The 27,387-nt window shown below is 38.1% G+C and overlaps 1 protein-coding gene across 1 annotated transcript in view; it reads left to right on the forward strand.

The window, feature by feature from the left end:
* Positions 1-27,387, forward strand: part of LOC145667749 (uncharacterized) — a 57,412-nt gene that overhangs the window by 13,870 nt on the left and 16,155 nt on the right. Inside the window, exons 3-6 of the mRNA XM_081735193.1 lie at positions 4,752-4,910; positions 7,923-8,096; positions 9,418-9,579; positions 12,001-12,198. Of these exons, the coding sequence (XP_081591319.1) occupies positions 4,752-4,910; positions 7,923-8,096; positions 9,418-9,579; positions 12,001-12,198 (693 nt within the window). The remainder of the gene's footprint in view (positions 1-4,751; positions 4,911-7,922; positions 8,097-9,417; positions 9,580-12,000; positions 12,199-27,387) is intronic.

The raw sequence follows: 27,387 nt of genomic DNA on the forward strand, positions 1-27,387 counted from the left end.
AGAGGGGATCCAAGCAGCTTGCACCGCGGCTCTCAAGGCTATTCCGGAAAATGACTTCCGTGACGCCTTCAATGCTTGGAAATCGTGCTGGCAGCGCTGCATCGACGCAGAAGGAGCCTATTTTGAAAGTTTTTAAAGAATTGTAACGATTGGCTCAGTAATTTTTTATAAATCGACTCAGTCCTATTACTTTTCGGACAAACCCTGTACATCACAATTAAGTAATAATATTTTTAAAAACGGGCGTGCCCGGCTATTCGTTTTTTATTTTTATTTAAACTTTAAATTAGAATTTACTATAAACTTAGGTCTTGAAATAATTGAAATGGTTATCTATTGTGGATTGTTTCAAGAGAAATTACTTATATCATATTGTAGAATCATTACATAACTATTTGTTTTTAAAATATGAACAAAATTGAACTATATGTAGGAAAACAATGGTAACTCTTATTAGAAAAAAGAGTTCAGTACAGAAACCCACGCACAAGGTGTTTGTCCACCACAAAATTTATTTGGCGCAAGCTGGGATCGAACCAAGGACCTCATTTACCAGAGGAGGAGAACGCTCTACCACTGAGCCACCGTGGCCAGGGCTGTAGTCGAGGGTACACGGCGGAACACGCCGCATATCCTCTGCTTAATCTTAGTCATTAGAGTGTACCTTCTGCTTCAAAGCGTATAGTACTTTCTACTTTTGTTTCGTTTATATTTATTTAATCAGGCCATGATTCCAATGATAAAGTGGCTATATCACAAGACAAGAACACAAAATTGTTAGATTTAGGATATGGAGATAGATCGATTCAAAGTGGCGTAGTTTTGTTTTGAAGGTCGATGGCTCTGATATTTCAATTGCTTAACCTCTGCTGAAGAGAACCAAACCTCTCGATATTTTTAAACTAAGGTATGAATATGTTCAATATCGTGCTAATGTTAATAGGGGCGGATCCAGGACGGACTTCTCGCGGGGTAGTGGGTTGTAATACTGCTACTTAGAGCTACTTTTAAGAGCTCCAAACTCTGGGATGGGTTTCATTTATATAAAAAAAAAATTAAAAACTTTCCTCTTCTGGGAAAGCGATCGGGCGGATCGGCCCTAGATCCGCCACTGAATGTTAATATGTAACTTTGAGCAATACAGAAATTATTAATTAAAAAAAAATGGACATAATTTCCTCGGACATAATTTTCTTTCTTTGGCACCTCAGGCGCAATTTTCTCTGTTCCTTCTCGGAGTGAGTTGGCTCCTTCTCCACACCTGCACCTATTTATGTTATTAATGGTGTGATTTAAGCAAGGAATGTCATCAAGAAAATAGCATGAAATGCTTTTAGACAATAAAATAGTAATATATCATTTATATTTAAATTCAATTAATAAATACATGCTTTATACATTGTCCATTAAAAATGCCTTCTGTGTCTTTTATGACAATCATAGATGATTACAAAACAGTATACCCTCTGAAAATTTTAGGACTACAGCACTGACCGTAGCCCTTTTTTCTTTAATGAGGATTACCATTTCCTCTCTATATCTTTCAATTGAGAAGAACGCTTGAGAAAACCTTCCGCTTGAGAAAACCTATATCAATCCCAAACAATATTTCTTAACCCTTTTAAATTATGGCTCTTTTAAAAGGTAAATTATAGACTTTCAGCCAAGCAGCTAGAGCATCATCCCTATTTATCCTAGGATCATGATACATACATCACTCTCTTTAGAATAGAACAGCTTTTGAAACGGTAACATTCACATTTCCCTATCATGTCCCTGAAGCGGGAAATTTTTAGAGTAATCGGTATTTTTTAAAACTTTTTTTTAAATTTTGATCTCCTCTGGATTCCTTTGTGTTCATGTACAGATCTCAAAATCAACTGGGAAATACTAAGGGTGTACTAAATGTGTGTACAAAATTTCAAGCTCCTACCTTGAGTAGTAAGGGTGAGGAAACTGTTTAACAATGAGCGAAGAACATCCACACAATGCCCCAGATGACCCGGATGTAATATGAAAATTTCCTCGGACATCCTTATTTATCCTAGGATCATGATTTGTACATTATTCTCTTCAGAATAAAACAAATTTTCAAACGGTACCCTTCAAATATCTCCATCATGTATCTGGGGCGGGTAAATCACGAAAAAAGGTATTTTCTGTTAAAAATATGTTTTTAAAATTTTTTTACCTCTGTGGATCTCTCCCCCTATTTTAAGGCAGAGATCTGAAACAAATCTGGAAAATACTGAGGGGTGCACTGAGTAAATGTGCAAAATTTCAATCTTGTAGGTGCAAAAGTAAGCCCGCGAAAAATAATATTCCCCAAATACCCCAGATTCCCGTATAAAACAGTATCTCAGGTAACAGTTTCCTGATACATACCTATTTATCCTAGGAGCATAGTGTGTACATAATTTTCTTCAGAATGGAACAGCCTTTCAAACGGTACCATTCATATGTCTCCATCTGACACGGGAAAATCACGAAAAAAGCTATTTTTTGTTAAAAATATCTTTTTTTTAAACATTTTTGCCCCTCTGGACCCCGGTTTCCACGCAGAGACCTGAAAACATCTGAAAATTATAAAGGGGTGCACTGAACGAGTGTGCAAAATTTCAGTCTTTTGAATGTAACCCGCCAAAAAATAATAATGCGCATAACAAAAAATATCTTTTTAGATTTATGACGTCATCACACACTATGCCTCAACGCAGAAAGGCGTAAAAGCATATGTAACGTGTTCTAAAATGCCTCCAGTCTTGAAAAAAACGAAGTAAAACGCCTTATTGGTACTTTTTTAATCGAATAATGAAGACTCTACCCTATCACCTAAAAATAGGTGATATAATTTAAAACGTTAAGCATTAACGAAAGAGTACAGCAAAGTTTATCAAAATGACACTTTTTATCACAAAAGTTACTGATATTTGGCAGGGACCTATTTTAAAAAACAGAGCTAGCTTGCGGTATGAAATACATAAATTTCGCCTAAAGTTATAAAATTAACAAAAAAATGGATAGGGGATATAATCCCTCTAAATACGCCCTATTATCTGGGAACAAACAGACACGCACAAAAAAGAATTTTCGTCTTAAATGTCGATGGTGATTTCCCCATTGGAATAGTTAACGATTTTAAAACCGAAACCCAATGTTACGAAAGGAAGAAAGCAGGATTGCTCCGTTACCTGTTCAAAACGGGATTTTCCTTAATCATGCTCTGCATGACACTTGTTTTAATACTATAACGTACATTTGAGTCTCATTGTATTATGAATATTAACTTTCATAATCGAAATAACAGAACAGAAACCGGATTTTACTTATTCACACTTTAAATTAATTTATTTCGGAATTCGATTTAAATCAATGATTTTTATTTAAAAAATCAAGTGATTTAAATCTTGATTTATATCGTGATTTAAATCAGACTGATTTAAATCAATCCACCCTGCTGAAAATGTAATTCCAAGAAAAATGACACTGAATAACGTAGAGTCGTTAATGAAATATTTATTTTTGAAAAAAATCTTTGTAGTGATTTTCGAGAATATCACATTAAAAAAAAATTCACCGTTTAATAACTACCCTCATGTTTTGGGGTAGAAAGAAAATTTGACCCCCCCCCCTCGAGAATCGTAAAAACAAACAAACAAAAAAAAAAACATTAAGTTTAAAACTTGGTTCCAATACTTTAAACATTATGGCATCTGGGCGTGTGTACATGAGGACGATCAGATGGACAGACATCAAGAAATCATCTTTTCCGTATATTGGTGAAATGTGTAAATGCGTTGAAATCTGAAATGCGTTTTTTTACTTTCTTTCCTTTCTTCATTATCATCATACTTTCTTATATTTTATCGTCGCTTGAAAATAACGAATGTTGCATCAGTTGTTAAATACGTAGTTGTAGAATATACTGAATGTTATATCATTGTTAACTACATTATAGTTGGTGTCTTTTGAAAATAAAGAAAAAAATGTTCTCTCTTCAAAGAGGATGGCAAATGGAGTTTTGAGATTATAGAAATGACATAATTCCTTTTCATATTTAAAATATATCAAGTAGTTTCATATAAGTATACAACACAATATTATTGTGCAGCAACAGGCAGAGCGTTCATTTTTCTTCCTATTTCTTAACTTCTTTTTTGAAAATACTTTTTAAAGTCTTGATCTATTTCAATTTCTATGTAAGATATTGTGGAAAACGCTTCCCTTGACGCACCACGAGAGATGTAGTACATGATATATATATATATATATATATATATATATATATGTTAATGTAAGTTTCACATAATGAGGCACCTGCCCGTTATGCCCTCACCGTTCGCGAATATCTTACGGAAGTTTTTTTCTGGGCGTTGGATTGGTCATCTGGATCTGCCTGCACCACTTCCTTCGCCAGCACGAAGCCCAAACCTTACCATCTGTGATAATGTGCTGTAGGGGTTCATAAAGTGCATCATTGCACAAAACTCTTAAGATACCACTGTCGAACTGACAGAAGCTGTGAAACAAGCTTTCTCTCAAGTTACACCTTTTGTCATGAGAATGGCGGTCGAAAGACTGGTCCTTTGGATACTTAATGTTTCCTATCTCAATAAAACTTCTCGAAAGCATTGTTGTTCATGCCATTCAGTTCTTTCCGTGTAGTTATTTACGAACGTTTAGTGGTTTATGTTACTTATTTTCAGGACTTTGTGGCCACCCTATTGTAATATTTCTTCATCTTCTTACAGCGGTTGATCTTGCTGAAGATGGAGAAGATTGTTTGGAGGAATCATGCGACCCATGTGATGATAAAGATGACGCCAGAGACTCTCATCTTCATTGTGCTACAGACGGAAGAACTTACAGAGGAACCGTGGCTCTACGATGCAAAAGACAGAGTGGAGAAGGTAACATGAACGTGAACAATGATACCCTCATCATTACTCATTTAAGAGGGCATTCTTCCTTATATGATTATCTTTCTTAAATATTTATTAGGATCGCGCAATTGCGACTAGGCCCTTCTATGTATATTCTTTTTTCTTTCTTTTCTTTTTTACTTTACTTTCTATACTTATTTTAAGCCATTACCGCTAATCAAATTACAATTGTAGAAAAAACTAACTATAATAATGAGTTTTCGATGAGAAAAAATCCAGCACAGTTTGACTTTCAGATGATTTCTGTTTTGTTTCGGAAGTTTGACAATGATTTAATATACCTACTTTTCAGATATCAGCTTCGTTGATCTTTAAATGGGGACATAATTTTCTTAAATATGTGTGAGTGTGCGTGTGTGTGTGTGTGTAGCAAAACACGCACACGAAAATAATATTGAACGGATTTCCGAAAGTATATCAAGATAAGTTTGTCTGGGATGGAATATGAAAAAAAAAAGACATGTATCTATACAAAAGCCAGTTTGTTGGACTTGTTCTATAAAATAGACGTCATTGTTCATATAAAGAAATCAAAACATATGCTTCTCTTTGCACTGAGACAAATATACTGAGTGTATTTGAATTCAAAGAAATGACGTTTCTTAATCTTCATAAGAGCTTTACAAATTCCAGGCATTTGTTTGATAAATTTGTCCAGCTTTTGTGAAGCTATGACTCCAGTAGTTCTGATGAGCCTTCCAAAGCTCTTCAGTATTGGTTGACATCTATTAACGGACTGTTCAGTCAAGTTCATCTTACATAAGCTCGATGGGTAACAAATCCGGTAAATGTTGCGAGTGTTCCTTTTTTTGGTAATGTAAGCGTCCTCTTTACATTGCAGATAATTGCTGCGTAGTTTGGAAGAATGTTTAACACAAATCTAGTTGTAGGACAAAATTAGTGTCCCAAATCCGTTTTCTTGATGGAATTCCATGCCTCACTTAACGTTGTGAAATATATTTTTGTTTATTATTCCATTAATTCCAAGTAAATTGTGAACTTGGTAGTCTGTAAAGCATTGTCAACTTCGCAACTGGCGGAGAAACCACATCGGAGACAAGGAAAAGTGATGAGAAGAGAACCCTCAGTGACAGGTTCCTCCGACCATTAAAAATGATTACCGTCGTGACGGAGGAAGTCAACAATCATCTCTTACAGCCTATATCGACAATCACAATCCAGTACGTGTTACATGATGTGGACATACGGAGTCGGGCTGCTAGGGGACCATAATTCCTTTGAATGACACCAATAATGCCGTGAACATACAACATGAGCCACTGACACCTGGAAACGTATGATGTGGTCGGATGAGTCATCATTGACCTTATTAAAACAACGGGCCGTGTTCCTGTATGTCATATGCCCAAAGAAAAGTATAATCGGCAGTATCTCCGACCATCCGTGGCTCTGTGATGCTGTGTGGGCTGCAATACCCTGGTTTTCCGTGTGTCCTGTGCTGACCCTTACCTGTCACGTCACTGTCCATGATTATGTCTCCATTTTAGAGTGCTATGTGAATCTTAAGGCCCAGATATTTCCATGCAGTGATGTCATATTCCAGGATGCGCTCATTCGTAGAGCAGGAGGTATTGCAGCGTGATTTCAGGAACATTGAAATGAAGTCGAACACTTTTTCCTGGTCAGACCATTCCCCAGAACTGAACGTACTTGAACATTTGTGTTCCGTTGTGGAGACATGAATCCGGACCAGATTCCCTTCTCTCTCGTGGAACTGGCTGGTGCACTGGACGTGGAATATTGTAATACAAGGTGTGATTTAAAAAAATACGATAAATATAGTTGCACAGTGCCATCTATCGATGTTGTGTCCACTTCAACTAGTAAGACTGGTAGCCTAAACTTTTGATACAGTCAATGTCGAGTTTGAACGAGTTGTGACATGTTAGTTGGCTTCCAGAGGCAGAAGAGTTAGGGTATGTTAAGAGTTTCTGTCTCGCGCCAACATTAAGTTTTGTTCTAAGCTGCAAAAAAAAGTGTCAAAGAAGCTCACAAAATGTCAAAATCAGTGTATGGCGATGAAGCGGTTGCATTAAAGACTGTTTACAAGTTGTATGAGTGATTCGAAAGCGGCAGGGAGTCAGTTGAAAACGAAAAACGATCGAAATGTTCTTCGACGTCAAAAACAGGTGAAAATGTGCAAAAAGTGGCATAAAAGTGGCAATTGTTTAATAAAACAGGCAAATGACCATTAGAGAGCTTTCCAGAAAACTAAACATCTCGTATGGGTCTGTGAAAAGCATTTTAACTGCGGACAAAATGAACAAATGGCTTCCTTCTTCAACACAAAAACATATCGTGCCACACTTTGCTTTTGATGTGCGAGTTTCTTTTGGCCGAAAAGATATTCCTGTCTGTCCACATTTGCTGTCTTCTCCAGATGTAGCACCATGCGACTTCTAGCTCTTCCCAAAAATTAAAATTGTGCTTGAAGGAAAACGTTTTGACTTCATTCCTGACATTGATATGTTCACGACAGAGCAGCTGAACGGCCTTCCGAATGAAGCCTTCCAGAAATGCTTCCAACATGGACTCTGTTGGGCTGAGTGCATTGCTAGCGAAGGACAGTACTTTGAAGGAGATTAAATCAAATTCCATGTAAGCTTATTACTTTGTTTCTAATAAAATTATTTTGCGTATTTTTGATCACACCTCGTATTCTACTTACAACCATTCACAACAACTAAGGCTGCATCACGCGTCGCATTAGAGTTGTTCTAAGGACGAAAGGCGATCTAACGCCATGTTAATCTGGTAAGTTTTCAATTGTTTCCATTATTCTGTTAACTATTATTATATAGAAAGTAATTTCTCACATATATCTAATTTTTATGTGCGGAAGATTGTTCACCAATAAACCAACCCCCCTTGTGTTTGTATCCGTATTTACTATTATGTATATAATGCTTTTAGTATCGCGAGATTAATGATAACAACCCGGTTTGTTGAATATTCCAGAAATTGATATATTACATGAGAGAGAATGCACGCTGGAAGAAGTGGAAAGCTTATTAAGCCCTGAGGATATTTGCTCCATTGCAGAATCTACACAAACAATTCAATGGTGTGATGCAGAAGGGAATCAATATTCCAGTATATACGATTTCTCTTGCAAAAGACAGTCTAATGCAGGTACTGATCCTTTTCATATAATTTCTAGCCTACTCATGTGTTAAATTCAATGTCGTATGTATTTTATTTGTATCATACAGTGGATATAATAACCACGTGTGGGATGATTTTTAAAAATAGGGTTGAGGAAACGCCTTTTTAAGAGAAAAATGTATGAAATCTAGTAGAACAATGTTCATTATTTGTTTTAGGTGTTTCGGTCAATTGTTTGTGTTTAAGGTATATAGTATGCTTCCTTTAATGTAATTTGCTAGTGATGATGGTTACCGACTAAAGTAAAATCATGTGGTGACTGGTAAATTTGAAATAAGCAATGTGCACTATTGGACTGAATGTTGAAGTGTATCTTGGATTAGATAGGTATAAAGATAAACAATTCCTGCAGGAAGTGCCATGATCTAGTTGATACTGGAACTAGGTAACCAGATATGGCGTAACTAGTATTACAGTAGCATTTGTGTGTCCTTCATAATATTTAATAATAATAAAAATAAAGTAGTCATCTTGAGCCACCAACTTTTGTACACAGATACAAAGGCGCTGATTTCTCTGGAACTTTGAGGGGAAGGCCCATTCAGATGTGTGTTTGGTTGCAGAAGGCATATATGAGGAGTTTAAGATAAATTGAATTCAAATTATGCCAAATATTGTATATTCATAAATGTAATGCTGGGACCCACATGAGCTTTGGGGGGCCCGAGCCACCTGGCCTTCCAGGATCGGCGCCCTTCCACAGATAGATCTTTAACAGGTCTAATCGCGTGTGAAGCCGTGTTTTCTTCGATTTTCGGTTCGGGGGAATTTCTGAGGGTCAAAATGTATACGAACGTTTCTCCAATTTTTAAAAACGTCTTACCTGTATGCTGTCTACATTACCATTTTGCTATGCAGGCTCATCTACATACAAGGATATGATTGACGTTCACTATTAGCCTAATTTTAGTAGAATAGAACGAATCGCTAAACGGTTTGGTAACTGTCCCAATGACATTTAAACATAAATTTACACAAAACATTTCTATTAACCCTAGGAGGAGAAGGGAAGCATGTATAAAAATAATCGACAATGATCAATATTAGAATGTTGGTCGCTTTAACCATTTGTCAGATTCCTGGTGACATTTAAGCACAAGTTTAGGTAAAAAGTGGCATGTCAGGTGGCCTGGAAACTGACAGGGAAAAAAATCTCTATTTAAAGTAGAATTGATTTTGTGACAGTTTCTTAAAAAATGTAAGAAAAAAAAATCTTGATTGAAAATTGTATCAACTAGCCCCGCTCTCCTCTAAAAGTTGTGTTAGTGTTTTTGTTTATTTATTGTAGAATTGGACGCTTCAACTTTAACACCATGCAATAGCGAAATAAAAAGGAGTTTAGACCCTTGTCATGAAGATTCCAAGAATTATGATATAGCAGTCTGTGGTGAAGACGGAAAGCGCTATGACACTCTTCGGGACTATCTTTGTCAAATGAAAGAACATAGAAGTAAGTAAAATACCTGTAGTAAGTTTACTAAAAGGTTACTGAAAACATCTAGTAACGCTGATCTTGAACTGAAATTAACACTATGTTGTTTATGTTATATTTAGGCACTAAAATCTACAGATTATCTTTAAAAAGTTAATTTACATTGTAATGCACACAAAATATAAGTAGTTGGGCTGCCCGATAACCTCGTAGGGTAGAGCGTCTTATTAAGGAAATACTTCAATTCAAAAGCATGTGATTCTTCTACAATGTACATTAGCCCTAGTATACCGGTATTGCTAAATAATGCTATAAAGACCTATTTCAGGATCCAATTATAAGCAAACTTCGGTCTAAAATACTAAAATGTTTATTACTCCCTCTGGAACCCAGAAGAATATGCATGATAACCAGAAGCTTATAAATATGTTTCTCTTCTTTGTAGGTGGATGTAGAGGGGTCGTTTTGAGACCTTGGGTTTAGCAAATCAAGCTAGGTTGGTGGGAAAAGATATACATCAAATATCTTTCTATTTAAGCATCAGTTTAAGATGGTTATTCGCGAATATAAGATTATCATATATATTCACATCTATTCAGCAGTCTTTTTATGCGAAAAAGTAGAAGGAAGCATTTGTTTGCAATTGAACTCCTCTCAGTGACATTTTATTTCTATTAATTGCGGAGCGATAATTAATAATAAAAAAAAGTGTCGCCGAAAGAAAATGTTTATCGAAAAATCAATGATTTAAATAGTATATCTGCGTTGTTTACATTGAGAATATCGAACCTATCAGAAGTCTGATAAGCCATCAGCCCCTCTGCAATAACTAATATATTAAAAGAAAGAAAGGACAAAGATACAAATAAGAAATATAATGAAGTCGCCTTTCCTCTCAATAGAAAAGAAAAAAGTATAAAAGATAACATCAGATAAGAATCCTTAAATATACCAAAATCCAATGTAAGGATATAATCAATTCTCATGATTAACCCAGTTCATGGAAATTTTGAATGAAAAAAAAGTAACCGCAAAAAGTGAAAAAGAAATAATTTTGAAATGAAGGAAAAATCTAGACTTCAGTATGTGGAAAAAAACTGTGCAAACAAAGTGTTAACCTCCTTCAGAAAAGAATCCGGTTATTGTAACCTCAAAATAACCCATTAGACCAAGCGATATAATGTTGCTTTCAACAAAATTCACAAAATGGGCAAATACTGTAAATGAACGTTCCAAAAGAATTTAAGACATATGTGGGACTATTATTATAAATATATCTGATTTCCACAACTTCAATATTGGAACAAGTTGTTTATTATCATAAATTAGAGGAAATGAAAAAAAAATAGTTGGAATCTACGACGATCTAAAGATTACACGAAACGGCTGACATGTGTATAATTGTCAGCTACGAAGTTTTAAAAAGATCCATCCTTAACAAAACAGTGACGATATGTGTTAGCACAATAATGTTATCGATACTTTAAAATAAAATTATAAGCAACTACATAATATTTTTTCTTATCTATAACGATAACAAAACATTTCCTTGAAACAATATAGGGAAATTCACTCGAAGTGAAGATGGTCAAAATTAACAGAAAGTCTGTATGAAAATGATCCTTAAACATCTTTGTTAATAATCTTAAGCAGCTCGTTTGGAACCGTATATGGTCTATATCCTTAACACTTTTACACTTAATTAGCCCTTATTAAGCTTTACCTATTTTGTTCCCAAATGTAGCGTGTGTTTTTTTATGCATATATGATCATCTCAAAACAAAACAATGACTAGTTCATTATAACAAATATATCTATTTGACACGTATAAGATCTAAAGGAGATTTATAATACTAATTTCCATTTTTGTTTTGCTAATTTATTTGTATTAGCCCATAAGTGGAGAAACACAACAATGCACTGATAAAAATGTTTTTGGATAGTCTCTATAGTATTTTATAAGGTTACACAAAATTCCTATATATTGCTTGAGTCATTTGAAGAGATATGAGTTTTATCTTAGAATTTTACAATTGACTGGGTTCTCATTTCTCAAATATTTATTGTCTCAAAACTCCATTATTTAAGCCCATTAGCAGTTACAGCTTTGGAATATGTAATTATAGATATCTTCGTAAGGGCTGTCTAAATATGTTTTCAAACTATTTTAAACCAATTTTACCGTTGGGAAGTATTAGTGGTATGATGAAGCTATTTGAAACTCATAATACTGATTTTTGTATTTTAAACAAACTTTGGATTTAAAAAAAAAAACATATCTGTTAAGATATACTGACTCTTGAGAAGACGTTATTGAATTTAAAGTTAAATAAAACATGGATAAACAAAGGCACAATGCTAATCGTTTCATCATCAATTCATATATTCATAATACTATAACTTATTAATTGTTTGTTACACTCTTAACTCTATTTTCAGTGTATTCATATTTTATAAACTGGGAGCAACTTGAAGAAGAACATATATGTGAAGAAGATCCCTGCGTTCTGATAGGAGAACAAAATCCTCAGAATTGGGGAACAGATATGTTTTATATGAGAATGCCTATATGTGGAAATGATAATCAGACGTATGCCGGAGTGCCTGCTTTCTTTTGTGCTAAGAAGGATAACCCAGGTAAGTGACAAATTTGACTTCGGATTACTATAATTCTTCTTTATATATATATATATATATATATATATATATATATATATATATATATATATATATATATATATATATATATATATATATATATATATATATATTATATTCTGACAAAGCTATAAGTCACTTAACAACAATGCTTGTATGGTAAGTAAGAGTTTGTGTGCTTTCGTTTGATAACATGTGCATTTCCGTACATTTTCTCAGCAGTGCAAGGTTGCCTATAAGACAGCGGTAGCAATATCAAAAACGTATTTATACGGTTTGTCCGGCATAAGATTGAGTCCAGAAAATAAAATTTATTGATCTGATTGATACAACTTTTTAAAAATTCTTTGAAGTATTCTCCTTGGCTATCGACGCACCATTGCCAGTGCAGCAGCGTCGTTTCAGATTTTGCTTGGGAGGGGAGGAACTCTAGATGCCAGTTGATTTTCGGGTTTATCAACTGGTATATTACTCTGAATTAATATGCATTTGAATGTCAAAATCAAAAGAAAAGTGAAATGCAATCATTGAGTTTTACGTTCCACGGTTATGCCGGTTAGGCTAAAAGAGACAGTGAGTATGAGAAATGAATGAAATGTTGGAATGCAGAAAGTGGGAGGAAACGAGAGAACCCCCGAGAAAACCCACGAGCACGATGTTTGTCTACCACAAAGTCCACACGGCAGGAGCTGGGATCGAACCAGGGACACCAAGCACCGAAGGTGAACGCTCTATCACTTTTTTTTTTTTAAAAAAAACTTCCTGACTTATTTTCTATTTCAACCACTTTTTCAGGACTACTAGACACAACAGGGACACGAACACAGAAACATCGAGGACAGTTAAAATTCCACCCTTGCTACTACAGAGGGACTCGAACCCCCAATGGGCTTCACCTCACGATCATCAGCCTAACGCCTCAGACCGCTCGGCTACACCCACCGGCTATCACTGAGCCACCGCGCCCCCTCAAAATCAAGAGAGTAATTGCCCGGCGGGAGCCTTAAATGACGCCCCTGTCCCAATGCGATTTACACACACCTGGAGGCCAGTTTCCGACAACCTTTTCAGAACATCCATCGTTGATGCTTGGATGGCCAATTATGTTAAAACGACGGCCGTTCAAGTTTCTTTGGAGCTTGGAGAATAGAAAAAAGTCCGCTTGGCTCATGGCGGAACTGAAAGGTGATTATGGCAATGTGGTAACGCCGATCCTAGCCAGTAATGATGTCACAACAAACGCGATGATACTCGGCGCTTTATCGTGATGAAGATTTCAGCATTTGGCAATCTGTGGTCGGACCCGATTAACTCAGTCACGCAGGCGTTTAAGGCCTTCCACGTAGTAAGCCGCGTTGACAGATTTCCCTTGAGGCAGAAATTCTTTATGTACCACCTTGTCAAACAAACCAACGAGCATTGCCTTGATCTCGGACATGGACATCCTTGCGATTGCGAACTTTGGCGTTTGCTTTCAGGGTCACCCATGTTTCGTTGCCCGTTATTACGTTGTCTAAAATTTAGATTCAATCTCCAATTGTTCCAACATTTAATGGGAAATGTAAAGTTGTATTTCCTTTTGTTCGTCATCCCGCACTTTTGACACGAACTTCGCACAAATCTTGCTCATGTTCAAATTTCATAAACTACTGTTTTGAGTAGATTCAGTTCTTAGGCTATCATCCTCGTACTCCAATGACGGTCTTGGCCCAAGAGTTCCTTCACTTTGACGAAATTTTTGTTCTCATGACTCGTCGAAGGGCGGCCAGAGCACTCGTTGTCCTTCATGGTTTCCTGTTCGTTATTGGAATCTCAATGCCTACGGAAAACCTTTTTGACAGGGTTGATCATGGTAGGCCTCTTTAATAATAGGGTACACGGTGAAGCGGATTTTCCAAGCTTAAAGAGAAATTATATGACATATCTTTGCTCAAGTGAACGCTGCATTTTCAGCTTCCAATAATCGCGACGTCGTTTTTAAACATGGTTCGCAAGATAAGCGACCCTTACTCTACCAGAGCTCGGAAGGAAGTGATTTGGTTAACATTGGTTAGCTAAGACCTCCATCACCAATTCCGCTCGTGGCAGACGCGCTGTTGACGACTGGAGCGCCGTGCAATAGCCAGTTTTATGACTTATTACAAACCATGTACGCGTGAGTGCGCTCCCTGCTTCAGTGCTATTTCAATATTTAGAAAATACGGACAGGAAAATATATTCTCTATTTTCATATTTATTGATTTAAATTATATTCATTATTATTAAGTTTGTGGTGGACAACATCATGGCCGTGGGTGTCCTGGTTTACTCCCATCCCATCCCACTTTCTCATTCCACCAATTCTTCCATTATCATTCATTTGCTTTAATCATCGTTTCCCTTAGCCTAAATGACATAATCGTGGAACGTTAAACTCAAGGATTTAATCTAATTTTATTTTTCATTTTTCACTATTATTAATACAATGTTGAGTTCCTATTCCCTTTTAAACATAATGAACAATTATTGTTCAACTTAAGTTTAAACGTTACTTCTATAAAATGCTTATACTCCGATCTTGTTAAACACTATTTAAATGAAATAGACCCTATAGCACATATTGGAAACCATAAAGTATAGTTTAATAATGACGTAGTTCCATTCTCCCGACACTCTTGTAATAAAATACATGGTAAACTAGACACCTGTTTAACCGAGTTTGGTGAGACTGATGGTACTTCGGTTGAGTGAAAATTCAGTTAAACCGGGATATGGTTTACACACACACACACACACACACACACACACATATATATATATATATATATATATATATATATATATATATATATATATATATATATATATATATATGGCCCACATTTATGGAAACAAAGTGAAACGTCCGCCAGGGGCGCTACAATCGCACAGACAGTAAGCACAGCAGAGCAATCAGAAACCAGTTGTGTGGAGAATGTAAAGGTGGGAGGGAGTCCGAGTGTAAAATGCGTCCAAAAGTGACTCCTTTTCTGGGAGGGGTACATCACCGCTCTTTCCGACATCGAATACAGCTACAGTGCAATTGTGAAAGTGTTCGTCCAAGAAAAGTATTGCCAATGTACTCAAACGCAACAAAAATACACAGCCAGAGGAAGCGGGTGTGCGCACAGTGTCACAAAAGCAACAGCCCCGTCCCAAATGTACAATGGATGTGGTTTGACAAGTGCAGAAGCTGGTGACCCAGGAGAATCTGCCACCACAAAAAGGCATTGTCAGGAGTGTTAGAAGATCTAAATCAACTGTGTAGAGCAGCGTTTCCCAACCTTTTTCTACTTGCGGCACAGTTCAGGTGTAACTTGAATTCTCCCGGCACACCTATATTATTATTATTATTATTATTATTATTATTATTATTATTATTATTATTATTTTAAATATAAAAAAAACGGAAATTTTTTTCTATGGCCACTGATATCCTTCTCACAAAGAAGAAAGCTTAATCACTGGTTTCCCCCAATGGTGAATCATTATGCTTATTTTTCGTTTAATTTAAAAACAGGAGTCAAATGCAATGAATTATAGGTCTCACATTTTTTAGAAAATACACTTTCTTTTTCGAAAGCTGTATCCAACCTTTCACTAAGAAGGAAGATCACTAAATAACGAACGGATAAACAAATCACTTGTTCTATCGAAACACAAATGTATGTAATTTGTATGCACGTTTGCTTTGTCGAAAGGATTGAATGATATTTTAAAATTTCAAGTTACGAAATAGTCTGCAACAATAATCAACAATAAAGAACAATAAAGAAGCAACAATTGTCATAAGAATGATAACAAATACTTTTTTCAACATTATGAAACTTAAAATTGTAGATTCATAGTAGAGGTTCATAGTAATATGAAATAATAAATATACATTTTTCCCTGTGTTCCAATTTGGATGCTAAAGAATTAGTAATTTTGCTTCGATTTCTTCGCGGCACACCAGCGGCTCATTCGCGGCACACCAGTGTGCCGCGGCACACCGGTTGGGAAACGCTGGTGTAGAGGATAATCAGCCAGGATTTACGCCTGCAAGCGAAGCATAAGCCACACTTTCACACAAAAACACATCCGGGAACGGAGGGTCCATTGCAAACGGCTCTATGAACAGTATTTAGCGGGTGACAAATGGAAATATGTGGTCACGACACGTCAGACAAGGCCTGGATCTATTTGTCAAACTTCTATTACTGTGTTTGTCACCTTTACTATAGAAATGAAACTGCCGACACAAAGGATGCCAAGGACCATGCCAATTGGGTCCGCACGTGCCGCGAAAGTTTTCCCCGTGGCTAGGGATGCGCACGAGTCGAGACATGTCTCGAATCACGACTCGACTCGACTCGAATTCGAGTCGAGATTCGAGTCGAGACACACTTTGTAAAATTCGAGACGAGTCGAGACAAACGTGTTTCTCGACTCGAATTTTCGAGTCGAGACACGAGTCGAGTCGAGACAGCTCATAAAAATCTCGACTCGACTCGAATGTCTCGAAAATTTTTCTAAAACTTTTAATATTATTATGAAGAAATTATTCACTCAGGAACAGCCTTGAAACAAATTCCAGCATTTATTACTTTAGAAAGGTACAGAACGTATAAATTTAATAGTTAATCTTCCGAGATCAAGATCTAATTTTCAGCTCAATTCAGTTAATTAAAACTAGTAATTAATGTCGTGATATTTGATTGTACTTCAAATATAATAATAATAATAATAATAATAATAATAATAATAATAATAATAATAATAATAATAATAATAATAATAATAATAATAATAATAGATTATCTAGTTTGTATAAAACTATTATCCGTAGCCTATATCTAGTCTGTATAAGAACATTGCAATAAAGTGAACATCATAAATTGTCTGAATGAGCAATTGGCAGTCTATAGTAATTTAGCATAGTTATAAATATTGTGTTTTTATTTCCATGAACGATATAGGGCTACATAACTTCTGGACAGGGCCAGATTTAAGGGGGGGCAAAGGTACACGCTACCCCCTTTGTTGTAAATATACCTGTCTAAAATGAGAAGCTAGCAGTGAAAATACCGCGACATTGGTGTGTTGTGAATGGGCCACTGATGTACCGCGAGGATATCAAAACAAAATTATTAATTCTATAGCAATCAAATTGCAAAACATAGGGGAAAATGTATATTTGTATTGCACATCACTATGAACCTCTCCTATGAATCTACAATTTTAAGTTTCATGACGTGTTACTTTTCTGTACATTTCTAACGTTGAAAAAAGTATTTGTTATTGTTATGACCATTATTGCTTCTTTATCGTTACAGACTATTTCGTAACTTGAAAATTTAAAATATCATTCAATCCTTTCGATAAATTATTTACATTTGTGTTTTAAAAGTAAAATAGATTTATTTGTTCGTTCGTTATTTAATGATCTTCATTCTTAGTAAAAGGTTGGATACAGTTTTCGAAAGAGTAAGCGTATTTTTAATAACCTGAGTCCAAAATTTCATTGCAGTTGTTTTCTCCTTTTAAATTAGAATGAAAAATAAGCATAGTGATTTACCACGAGGAAAACTCAGTGCTCGAGCTTTCTTCTCTGTGCGAAGGAGATCAGTAATCAAAGAAAAAAATACCAGTGTGTTTTATATTTACAAATAATAATATCTATAAGTGTGCCGCGAGAATCCATGTTACACCCATAGTGTGCTGCAAGTTGAAAAAGGTTGGGAAACGCTGGTTTAGAGGAAAGAATAATTGGTACACTCACTCCTCCCTGCTCTCTCTCTGCCTAGTATATTTTCTTTATTTTATTGTCTCCGAAACACCATTCCAGACAAATGCTTTTCGGTAGAAAAGTTAGAAACAAACCATCCCGCTCTTGGACAAAGTGGGCAACATGCGGTAGTCAGGTCAATGAACCTGATTTGGAAATTTTCGCGCAATTTAGGTTACTGAGAGGGTGTAGTTTCTTCAACTAAGCCGCCTTCTACTATGGCTCGTGCCATAAATAAGTCATCGTCTGATCATATGGGAAACACCGCTAGTTGTCCTTGCCTGACATCTGTTTCATATTCATATAGCAAATGTTTTTTTATAGACGGTGTTGTATCTATCCAGAGAAATATCATCCGCCCCTGTTCCCATTTGAAATGTTGCGGTTGACCCCCTTGAGCCTTATGATGGGAGCCCTGGGGGACTTACTTCTTACAAAGTTCTCTTGGCCCTCGACATGAGTACATTCCTGTGCAATTGGATTTGCAACATCTCTTTTCGCTTCGCAGCAATTTGAGATCATATTGTTCGATGCCATGTTAAGACAGCACATATTTGTGGCGTCCATTTTGAAAAACATGCTTCATATAGCAAATGTTTCCTATATATCTTGTTGCACATTCCATGATCAATCGAGAGAGGTAACACTCGGTCCCTGTTTCCTTTTGAAAATTTGAAGTTGGCTCCTGGGGCCCTATGTTGGGGATCCTGGGTGCACTTGCTTCTCACAGACTTTTATCACCCCCTGACATTGGTACATTCCTGGACAACTGGATCCGTCACATTTTTGTTCGTTTCGCAAATCTTTCAGGTCACAAAGTTTGATGGGACACCCTGCATATTCCCACATACGACCCAACCATGACATAATGTTCACTGTTTCTATTATCGGTTGTTGGCTCAACCCAACCATTTCATGTTCCCCGACTTGACATTGCCTCAATCACTCTAACATTGATGCATTCCGAGTGATGCCTGTTGCCGGAATTTTCTTTTTCTGAAGCGAGTGGCCTAACTATATTAGACTTGTCTGGATGCCCATGGCCAGTCTTGCCAACTTTGGAACTCGTTTTTCTTTTCGACTCTAGGTACGTCGGTTTCATGCATATTCGGTGCTTCTTGTTTTGTTCATTCTAATATGTACAGCCCCTGATCAAATGTGGCGCATTATGGCCAACTCCGTTCTTTCCGTATTTTTCGTACTTCTGTTTTTTTCTATTTTCTTTTGTTAGATTGTACCACTGATTAGACACGCCATATCTTATGTTCTACATGACAGGTTGACACTGAATATTGCATTCACTTCATATAGTGCTCTTTGCAAAACATGTACTTTTCATTGCAGTTGGCAACACCGTTAACCCCACTGGTGGCCTTCATTTGTTCCCTATTGTGGCAAGTCTCTTTCTATACATCACTTGTCAGCATTGTATTTTGCCGTGCCCCCCCTTTTTTTGTGGAATTTGCACTTTTCCCCCTTGTCCAGCCTTGCTGTTTCCCGAACTTCCACCCCTTATAGTTCCTGAGCCTATTGCTATGGGCAGCTAATTTTTTGGGAATGCTCATCTCTGTTACAGCTCTTTCAATTGGCATAGGCCACACCTTTCACTGCAGCTATCATTTTCGGAAGGTTCCCTTGTGAGATCCGAACGAGACAATTGTGTTCGCATTGGATATGTTATAACTAGACGAATCCCGAAGTTATACGTGTCACCGGGCGGGATATCGTGAGTTATAACATATTCAACGAACTTAAAAAGTTCGTTACTGAATTCTCTATGTCTGTGTGTCTATCTGTCCGTCTGTCTGTTATTTGCAATTTTTTCAATTTTGTACACTGCATTAGATAGAGCATCAAAAACTATTAGACAAAATTATTAAATTTTTCGCGTCAATCTAACCGTTCGCAAGATAGTGGCCAAAAAAATGACCGATTTACAGAAATTTAAGCAGCCATATCTCGGGAACCGTAAGTCATAGAGAGATCATATCGGTGTTGATCAATATCTAAAAGGATGGTAAACATTTTGGTACCAAATAGTAACCGGTAGTCACTGTCCAACTCGCCAGAGGTTTGGCCAATGGCCAGTTGGCCAGTGGCCACCAATTAATATCAGGACAAAAATGTTTAGCATTCTATTAGGGATTGATTACTACCAATATCATATCTCTATGGCTTACCGTTCCCGTGATATTGGCCAAAAACATGGCCAATTTCTAGATATTTAAAAAGCCATAGCTAGGAAATTACCTGCTAGAATAGTTTGAACCGAGTCATTTGTTCGGAAACGATTGGGTAAATGGAAAACTCGGTGAACATGTATATCATCATTTTCAAGGCCACACTTTTTTGGGGTAAAAAGTTTGCCTCAGGGTTCCCCGCAGGGCCCCAGACGGGATCCAACTGAAAAGTTTCAAATGGCAAGGGGGGTTAAGTAGCACATCGTTTGAAATCTGTTGTAAAACGAAGGAAAATGGAGCAAGTCTCGACTCTCTACGACAACCCTGTGCAAAATGGCGGCGGGTCAAAATGAAAACAAAAACTTAATTGAAAAGTCCACGGTCACCCGTATAAATCGAAAATGGTGAGACAAATGTAAAAACAAGAAAGGACGTGTGGCATTACGAGATCGAGCTGAAGAGAATTTCACAGTAAATATCAAGCTCAAGCTCGAATTAGTGAGAAACTTGACTAGTGTGATCCTCATTGAGATTAGCGAACGCGAGCTCCATTGAGGATAGAGAGCATGAGCCCGAGTGAGTCACGGTTGCAAAATTACCAATTTTACTTCTTTCTTTCTTTTCTTTTCTTTTTTTTTTTCCTACTCCAATGCGTAAGGTTTATGAACAGCAGAAGTGCTTGCTAGAAAGACCTTAATTAGCATTGCTTGAATTATCCATAGACTAGGAACTGCTTAGATATCTAATGCAACTTACGTTCGCATTTTAACAATTCAGGTTGTAATTAAAACCTTGAATACTGAGCAGATGAGCACGCAGAATGTTTTGTTGGGGTGTATTTCTAATACGCAATTAATTCTTCGTAAACAAATACAACTCTATAGTATATGAAGCGGCTTGAGTTGGATTGAATGAAAACGTGAACATGTATTCGAACTGCGCAACGTATTGTTAATTATCATGAACTGGAAAATTAGAAAAAAAATGGAAGCGCGACTGATGAGCACCAAACATCAAAATTTCACAAGGCATGGTCAAAGCTCACACCTCAAAGACCAGAAAAAAAGATTGCCCCATCAACTAACCGTTGTCTTGTCCAAGTCAGTTGCTTCTTTTCATTGTGAAATTTCCTGCATGTTAATCAGAATGTTGAAAATTTCCTACATTTTAAATTTATTTAGTATGTACTGATCAGTCAGAACATTATGACTACCAACCTACTATCGATATAATTTTCGTCCAGGCGATATCTGTGTCACCTGCCGACGAATGCCTGCTAGTCAGTCACGCGTACGGTGCATGTAGTATCAGTGAGAGTGCTGGCCGTGTGTAGAATGGGGAAGGCGCGCGATCTGAGTTTGACCGAGGGCAGGTTGTAATGACCCGCATACTCGGCAGGAGAATTTCGGAAACTGCAGGACTTGTCGGATGTTCGAGGAGTGCTGTGGTGAGTGTCTTCAACAAGTTGCGAAACCAAGGGAAAACGACGTCCAAACGTCGAGGGGTTGGGCGCCCCCACCTCATTACAGATGTCGGACGTCATAGGCTGGGCAGACTGGTAAAACAAGACAGGCAGCGAACTGTGGCAGAACTAACATCATACTTTATTACTGGGCAAAGTACAAGTGCGTTTGAACACACAGTGCACCGAACACCCCCAACGATGGTTCTCCGAAGCCCATGTCCCATCTATGTGCGAATGTTAACACCACGACATCGGCAACTGCGACTGAAATGAACACATGACCATCGTCATTAAACCTTGGCACAGTGGCAGAGCGTTGCATTGTCTGATGAATCCCGATACCTTCTCCATCATGACGATGGGAGGGTGCGGATTCGTCGTGTTTCAAGAGAACAGTTCTTTGACACCTGTACTGCGGGACGGAGACAAGCTGGCGGTGGCTTAATTATGCTCCAGAAAACATTCACGTGAGCATCTATGTGTCTAGTGAAGCTCGAGCAAGGCACCATGACGGCCAAGGCGTATCACACACTGCTTGCAGACGACGACCATGTTTCCCAACGGTAGTGGCATTTTTCGAAAAGATAATGCACCATATCACAAGGCCAGGATTGTGATGGAGTGGTTCGAGGAACACAGGGACAAGTTCCAAGTGATGTGCTGGCCGCCCAACTCGCCTGATCTGAACCTAATCGAACACAAATGGGATGTGATTGAACATGACTTCAGAGCGCATCGCCCCTCTTCCCGGAATTTACGGGAATTAGATGACCTGTGTGCAAGGGCGCCGATCCTGGGGGGCAGAGGGGGCCGGGCACCCCCAAAGCTCATGTGAGCCCCCGCCCCCATTGTATTTATGAATATACAATATTTGGCATAATTTGAATACAATTCGTCTTAAAATCCTCATATATATGCCTTCTGCATTTGAATGCCCCCCACATTTACAGAAAAATCGGCGCCCTTGCCTATGTGTACCAATCAACTCTCTCCAGTGACTTTCAAGGATCATTGCGTCCATGCCAAGACGCGTCGCCATTGTTATCCGTGCCAAAGTTGGACACACTGACAATAAGGTAGGTAGTTATAATATTCTGGCTGATGTGTGCGTATATTTTAACTCGTATATTTTGTCTCGACTCGAATTTCGAGACGTCTCGACTCGAATTCGAGTCGAGTCGAGACAGAGACTGTCGAGTTGAGACACGAGTCGAGACAGAAACATATTTTCGAGTCGAGACACGAGTCGAGACAACATTTTCTCGAGACGAGTCGAGACAGGCTTAAATCTCGACTCGACTCGACTCGAATGCATCCCTACCCGTGGCTTCATGGTGGTTGCATGTTTTTGCCGTAAAGTTAAACTTCCCCTGCATAAAGCTGCTTAAAATGTGAAAATTAACGCAGCATACTATCAACAACACGTTATGGAGAAATTATACCGGCAGCATATTCCGTCGTTGTATTGTGCTGTGTCGAAAGTCTTCGTTAATCAAGACAAAGGCTCGAACAACTGTAGGATACATGGTCCACAAAGCGCATGAACTGGAATCCATGCTATCCCATATTCAGACGGTGTCACGTCAGAAGGGCCCGGACAAAAGGGCGAGGACAAAAAGGCCCGAGTCAAAACGGCCCCGCGTCAAAAGGGCCCCGGTCATAAGGGCCCGAGTCAAAAGGGCCTCACGTCAAAAGGGCCCCACGTCAAAAGGGCCCGGGTCAAAAGGGCCCTGCGACAAAAAGGCCCGAGTCAAAAGGGCCCCGGTCATAAGGGCCCGAGTCAAAAGGGCCCCGCGTCAAAAGGGCCCCGGTCATAAGGGCCCGAGTCAAAAGGGCCCCGCGTCAAAAGGGCCCGGGTCAAAAGGGCCCCGCGACAAAAAGGCCCGAGTCAAAAGGGCCCCGCGTCAAAAGGGCCCCGCGTCAAAAGGGCCCCGGTCATAAGGGCCCCACGTCAAAAGGGCCCCGCGTCAAAAGGGCCCGGGTCAAAAGGGCCCTGCGACAAAAAGGCCCGCGTCGAAAGGGCCCCGCGTCAAAAGGGCCCCGCGACAAAAAGCCCGAATCAAAAGGGCCCCACGTCAAAAGGGCCCCGGTCATAAGGGCCCGAGTCAAATGGGCCCCGCGTCAAAAGATGCCGAGTCAAAAGGGCCCTCGGCAAAAGGGCGTGACTCAAAAAGGCCCTGCGCCAAAAGGGGCCCGAGTCAAAAGGACCCCGCGATGAAAGGGCCTCACGTCAAGAAAGCCTGAGGTATAGCCTGAAAAGCATGAGAAATATAAAAATGCTTATTAGATTAAAAGTATTCAGTGGACACCACCTGATTTGTGTTGAAAGAACGTACATGTATATCTGTATACAGTGTTAATCAAAGTTATTACGACAGCCCAGTTACGATTCATGTGAACAGAGAAAAGTGTTGCAGGTAGGTATTGATCAGTGCCGTGTCATGGTGCGGGTGAGTGGGGCAACGGCCCTGGCTGCCGAAGTAAGGTGGCGCAAAATTCGGGAGTATGAAATAAAAGGAAAGAAGGAAAGAAAAAGAAAGAGGAAAAATTACTTGGAATATTTTAGATCAACAGCAGATAGTGTTACTCGTGTTAGGAAAATCTATGTACACCCAACCACAAAAGTCTCTCCCCCCTAAGTACTCTAATTCCATATCTTGGGGTCCAGGTAATTTGCAGTTGTGAGAACGCCTGGACAGATGCAACCCAATTTACACGTAACTTTTCTCGGCACTGACAACAGTTGGTAGCACTGAATCCAGTCTTTTTGCAAGTGAAATTGTGAGTAGATGATGCAAGAAACATTTCTCCATTCTGAGATGAACCTCTCTGGTTCAGAGCGTGTTTTCCAATGAACATCTCAATATTGTTGTGTATGTAATGTATTATTTCACTATATACCGTATATTCAAAGAAATAAAAACACTGATCACACATGAATCAGAAAATGCTTGAAAGTAGACGAAAATATCAAATCTAGAACAACTGCTGGAAATAAGTTAGTAAATGATTGCCTTCATTGAGAGACCTTCTCCAATTCTCCTCATTCCAACATTTTTTCTTTCTGGAGGAGAGAAAATCTTGCTTGTCACACTGAGTATCCCTTTGGGCTCCTTATAGTATAATTTGTACCATACGGGTGTTTCATGGTACATTGCGTTATTTCTCATCTATTTGAGCTTTTTCGTCCGTTTTGTTGTTTATCAAGTACAGAGGCATTGTAGAAGACATTACGTACGGTTTCAGACCGTCCTGCGTCCAGATGTAGGAGGTGATGACGTCACAATTTTGAAATATATATTTTCTCTTATGAAGCCTATGTTCATTATTTTTTAGCGGGCTTATTTTTGAGCGTAGAAGATTGAAATTTTGCACAAACATTCAATCCACCAAGTAGTATTTACCAGATTTTTCTCAGATTTCTGCGTTAAAACAGGGGGGATCCAGAGGGGCAAAGTGTTGAAAAAAGGATATTTTTACTCCCAAAATCCCGTTTTTCGTCATTTTCCCGCCTTAGATAATGATCGAGACAGGTGAGTCATAACGTCTGAAAGGCTGTTCTATTCTGAAGAAAATGATGTGCAAACCATGATCCTAGGATAATTAGGGATGTCTCAGGGAATTTTTACAAAATATCCCTCTGTATACGGGAATATGGTACATTGTCGGTATATATATTTTTGGCGGGCTTACTTTTGTTCCTAGAAGATTAAAATTGTGCACAAACATTCAGCCTACATAGTAGTATTTATCAGATTTTTTTCAGATCTCTACGTTAAAACAGGGGGGTCCAGAGGGGAAAACTTGAAAAAAGGGATATTTAGACCAAAAAATTCCCGTCATTCGTGATTTTCCCGCCTCACATACATGATGGAGACAAGCGAGTCATACCGTCTGAAAGGCAGTTCCATTTTGAAGAGAATGACGGTCGGATTATTATCCTAGGGTAATTAGGGATGTCTCAGGGAATTTTTATCAAAATATACTTCTGTATAGGGGAATATGGGGTATTGTCGGTATATTTTTTGCGGGCTTATTTTTGCACGTAGAAGATTGACATTTTGCACAAATATTCACTCCACCGAGTAGTATTTACCAGATTTTCCCCCCGATTTCTGCGTTAAAACGGGGGGTTCAGGGGGGGAGAATTTAAAAAAGGGAAATTTAGACCCAAAAAATTCCGTAATTCGTGATTTTCCCGCCTTAGATACATGATGGAGACACGTGAGTCATACCGTCCGAAAGGCAGTTCTATTCTGAAGAGAATGACGGTCGAATTATTACCCTTGGGTAATTAGGGATGTCTCAGGAAAATTTTTCCCTGAGATCATGGTGTTTTGCGGTAATTTGGGGCATTGTGGGGATTCTTGATAAAATTTCTCCGGCCCTTACTATTCAAGATAGAAACTTGAAATTTGGTACACACATTTAGTCTATCTAGTACTATTTATCAGATTTTTTTTGAGATCTCTATGTTCACACAGGGCCGCTCCAGAGAGGCCCAAAATTTGAAAAAATTCCCCCCTGAAATTTTCCTTTTGACATCACTTTTCCGTCTTCTGGTATATGGTATAAGCATGCAAGTGATACCATTTGAAAGCCATCTCTATTCTGAAGAGAATGAGATATGAACCATGATCCTAGGATAAACAGTGACGATGCAGTAGCTGCTTGACTGAAAGTCTAAAAAATAGCCCAAAAAGCCAGGATCCCCAAGGGGGTATGTATTGAAATTGAAATTGAAACATTTGAAAAAGTTAGAACCTGACCGTGATTTGAACGCGGGTCTGCCGAATATAAGTTCAATGCGCTAAACACTTACCCACCTCGTCACTTCATCTTCCGCCTAAACTATTAGCTAGTTAAAAGCATTGCATGTAAGACTATACACAAAATACTCGTACTAAAACTCGTATAAGGAGACGTTCCTTATAAGTATCACAATGACTTACTCGAGGTTTCCTTCTTTAACTCAAAAACAAGTGATATAGACCTTCGTCAATGAGGAAAATATCGCGAAGCGTTCTTCAAGATGAGGCTACCTCATTGTTTTTAACTGGTCCCGATTTATATTACTGCAATTCTTCCTGACCGTAACTTCTAATTTCTAAAGAAGAAAAGCCGGCAGAGATTATTTTCGCATTCTTTGAATTGCATCAACACGTGTAAAAATAGTGTGTGCTATGTTTATGTAACATAACTACTAGTTTATTTTCTTATCTTTGTATCAAGTGAAAGCAGAGAACTGCCATTTCAGTGACCCGGGTTCGAATCCCAGCGTGACAGTTTTTTTTCTTTATTCGAAGGTATTGTTCACGTAATTGATATTATTATTATTATTATTATTATTATTATTATTATTATTATTATTATTATTATTATTATTATTATGCGTATAACTGTATGAATTTCGATGGCAACTATCGCCGAATATTAAAAAGTGAATATGGTAGAACTATGAAATAAAGTAAAGAGATGCGCGCAATTTTATCATAAAATTATATGGCGCAACGAATTTTATCTTATCGCAAACGGTTATCGTCGAATATACACGGTTAAACGAGCACTCTGTTGATCAAATTAATAGAAGTTGCTAGACAAGTATTGGCCACCGGCAGAAAAAAATACAGAGTAACTGGAAGTCGAGTACGTACTATTGTACAGGAATATGCTCAAAGACCTTTAGAGAACTACAGATGGTGATCAGAAAAATGGAAACACCTGTAGTTGGCAACACG

The sequence above is a fragment of the Thermobia domestica genome, chromosome 13 (assembly GCF_964235325.1).
Source record: "Thermobia domestica chromosome 13, izTheDome1.hap1.1, whole genome shotgun sequence".
Classification (NCBI taxonomy): domain Eukaryota; kingdom Metazoa; phylum Arthropoda; class Insecta; order Zygentoma; family Lepismatidae; genus Thermobia; species Thermobia domestica.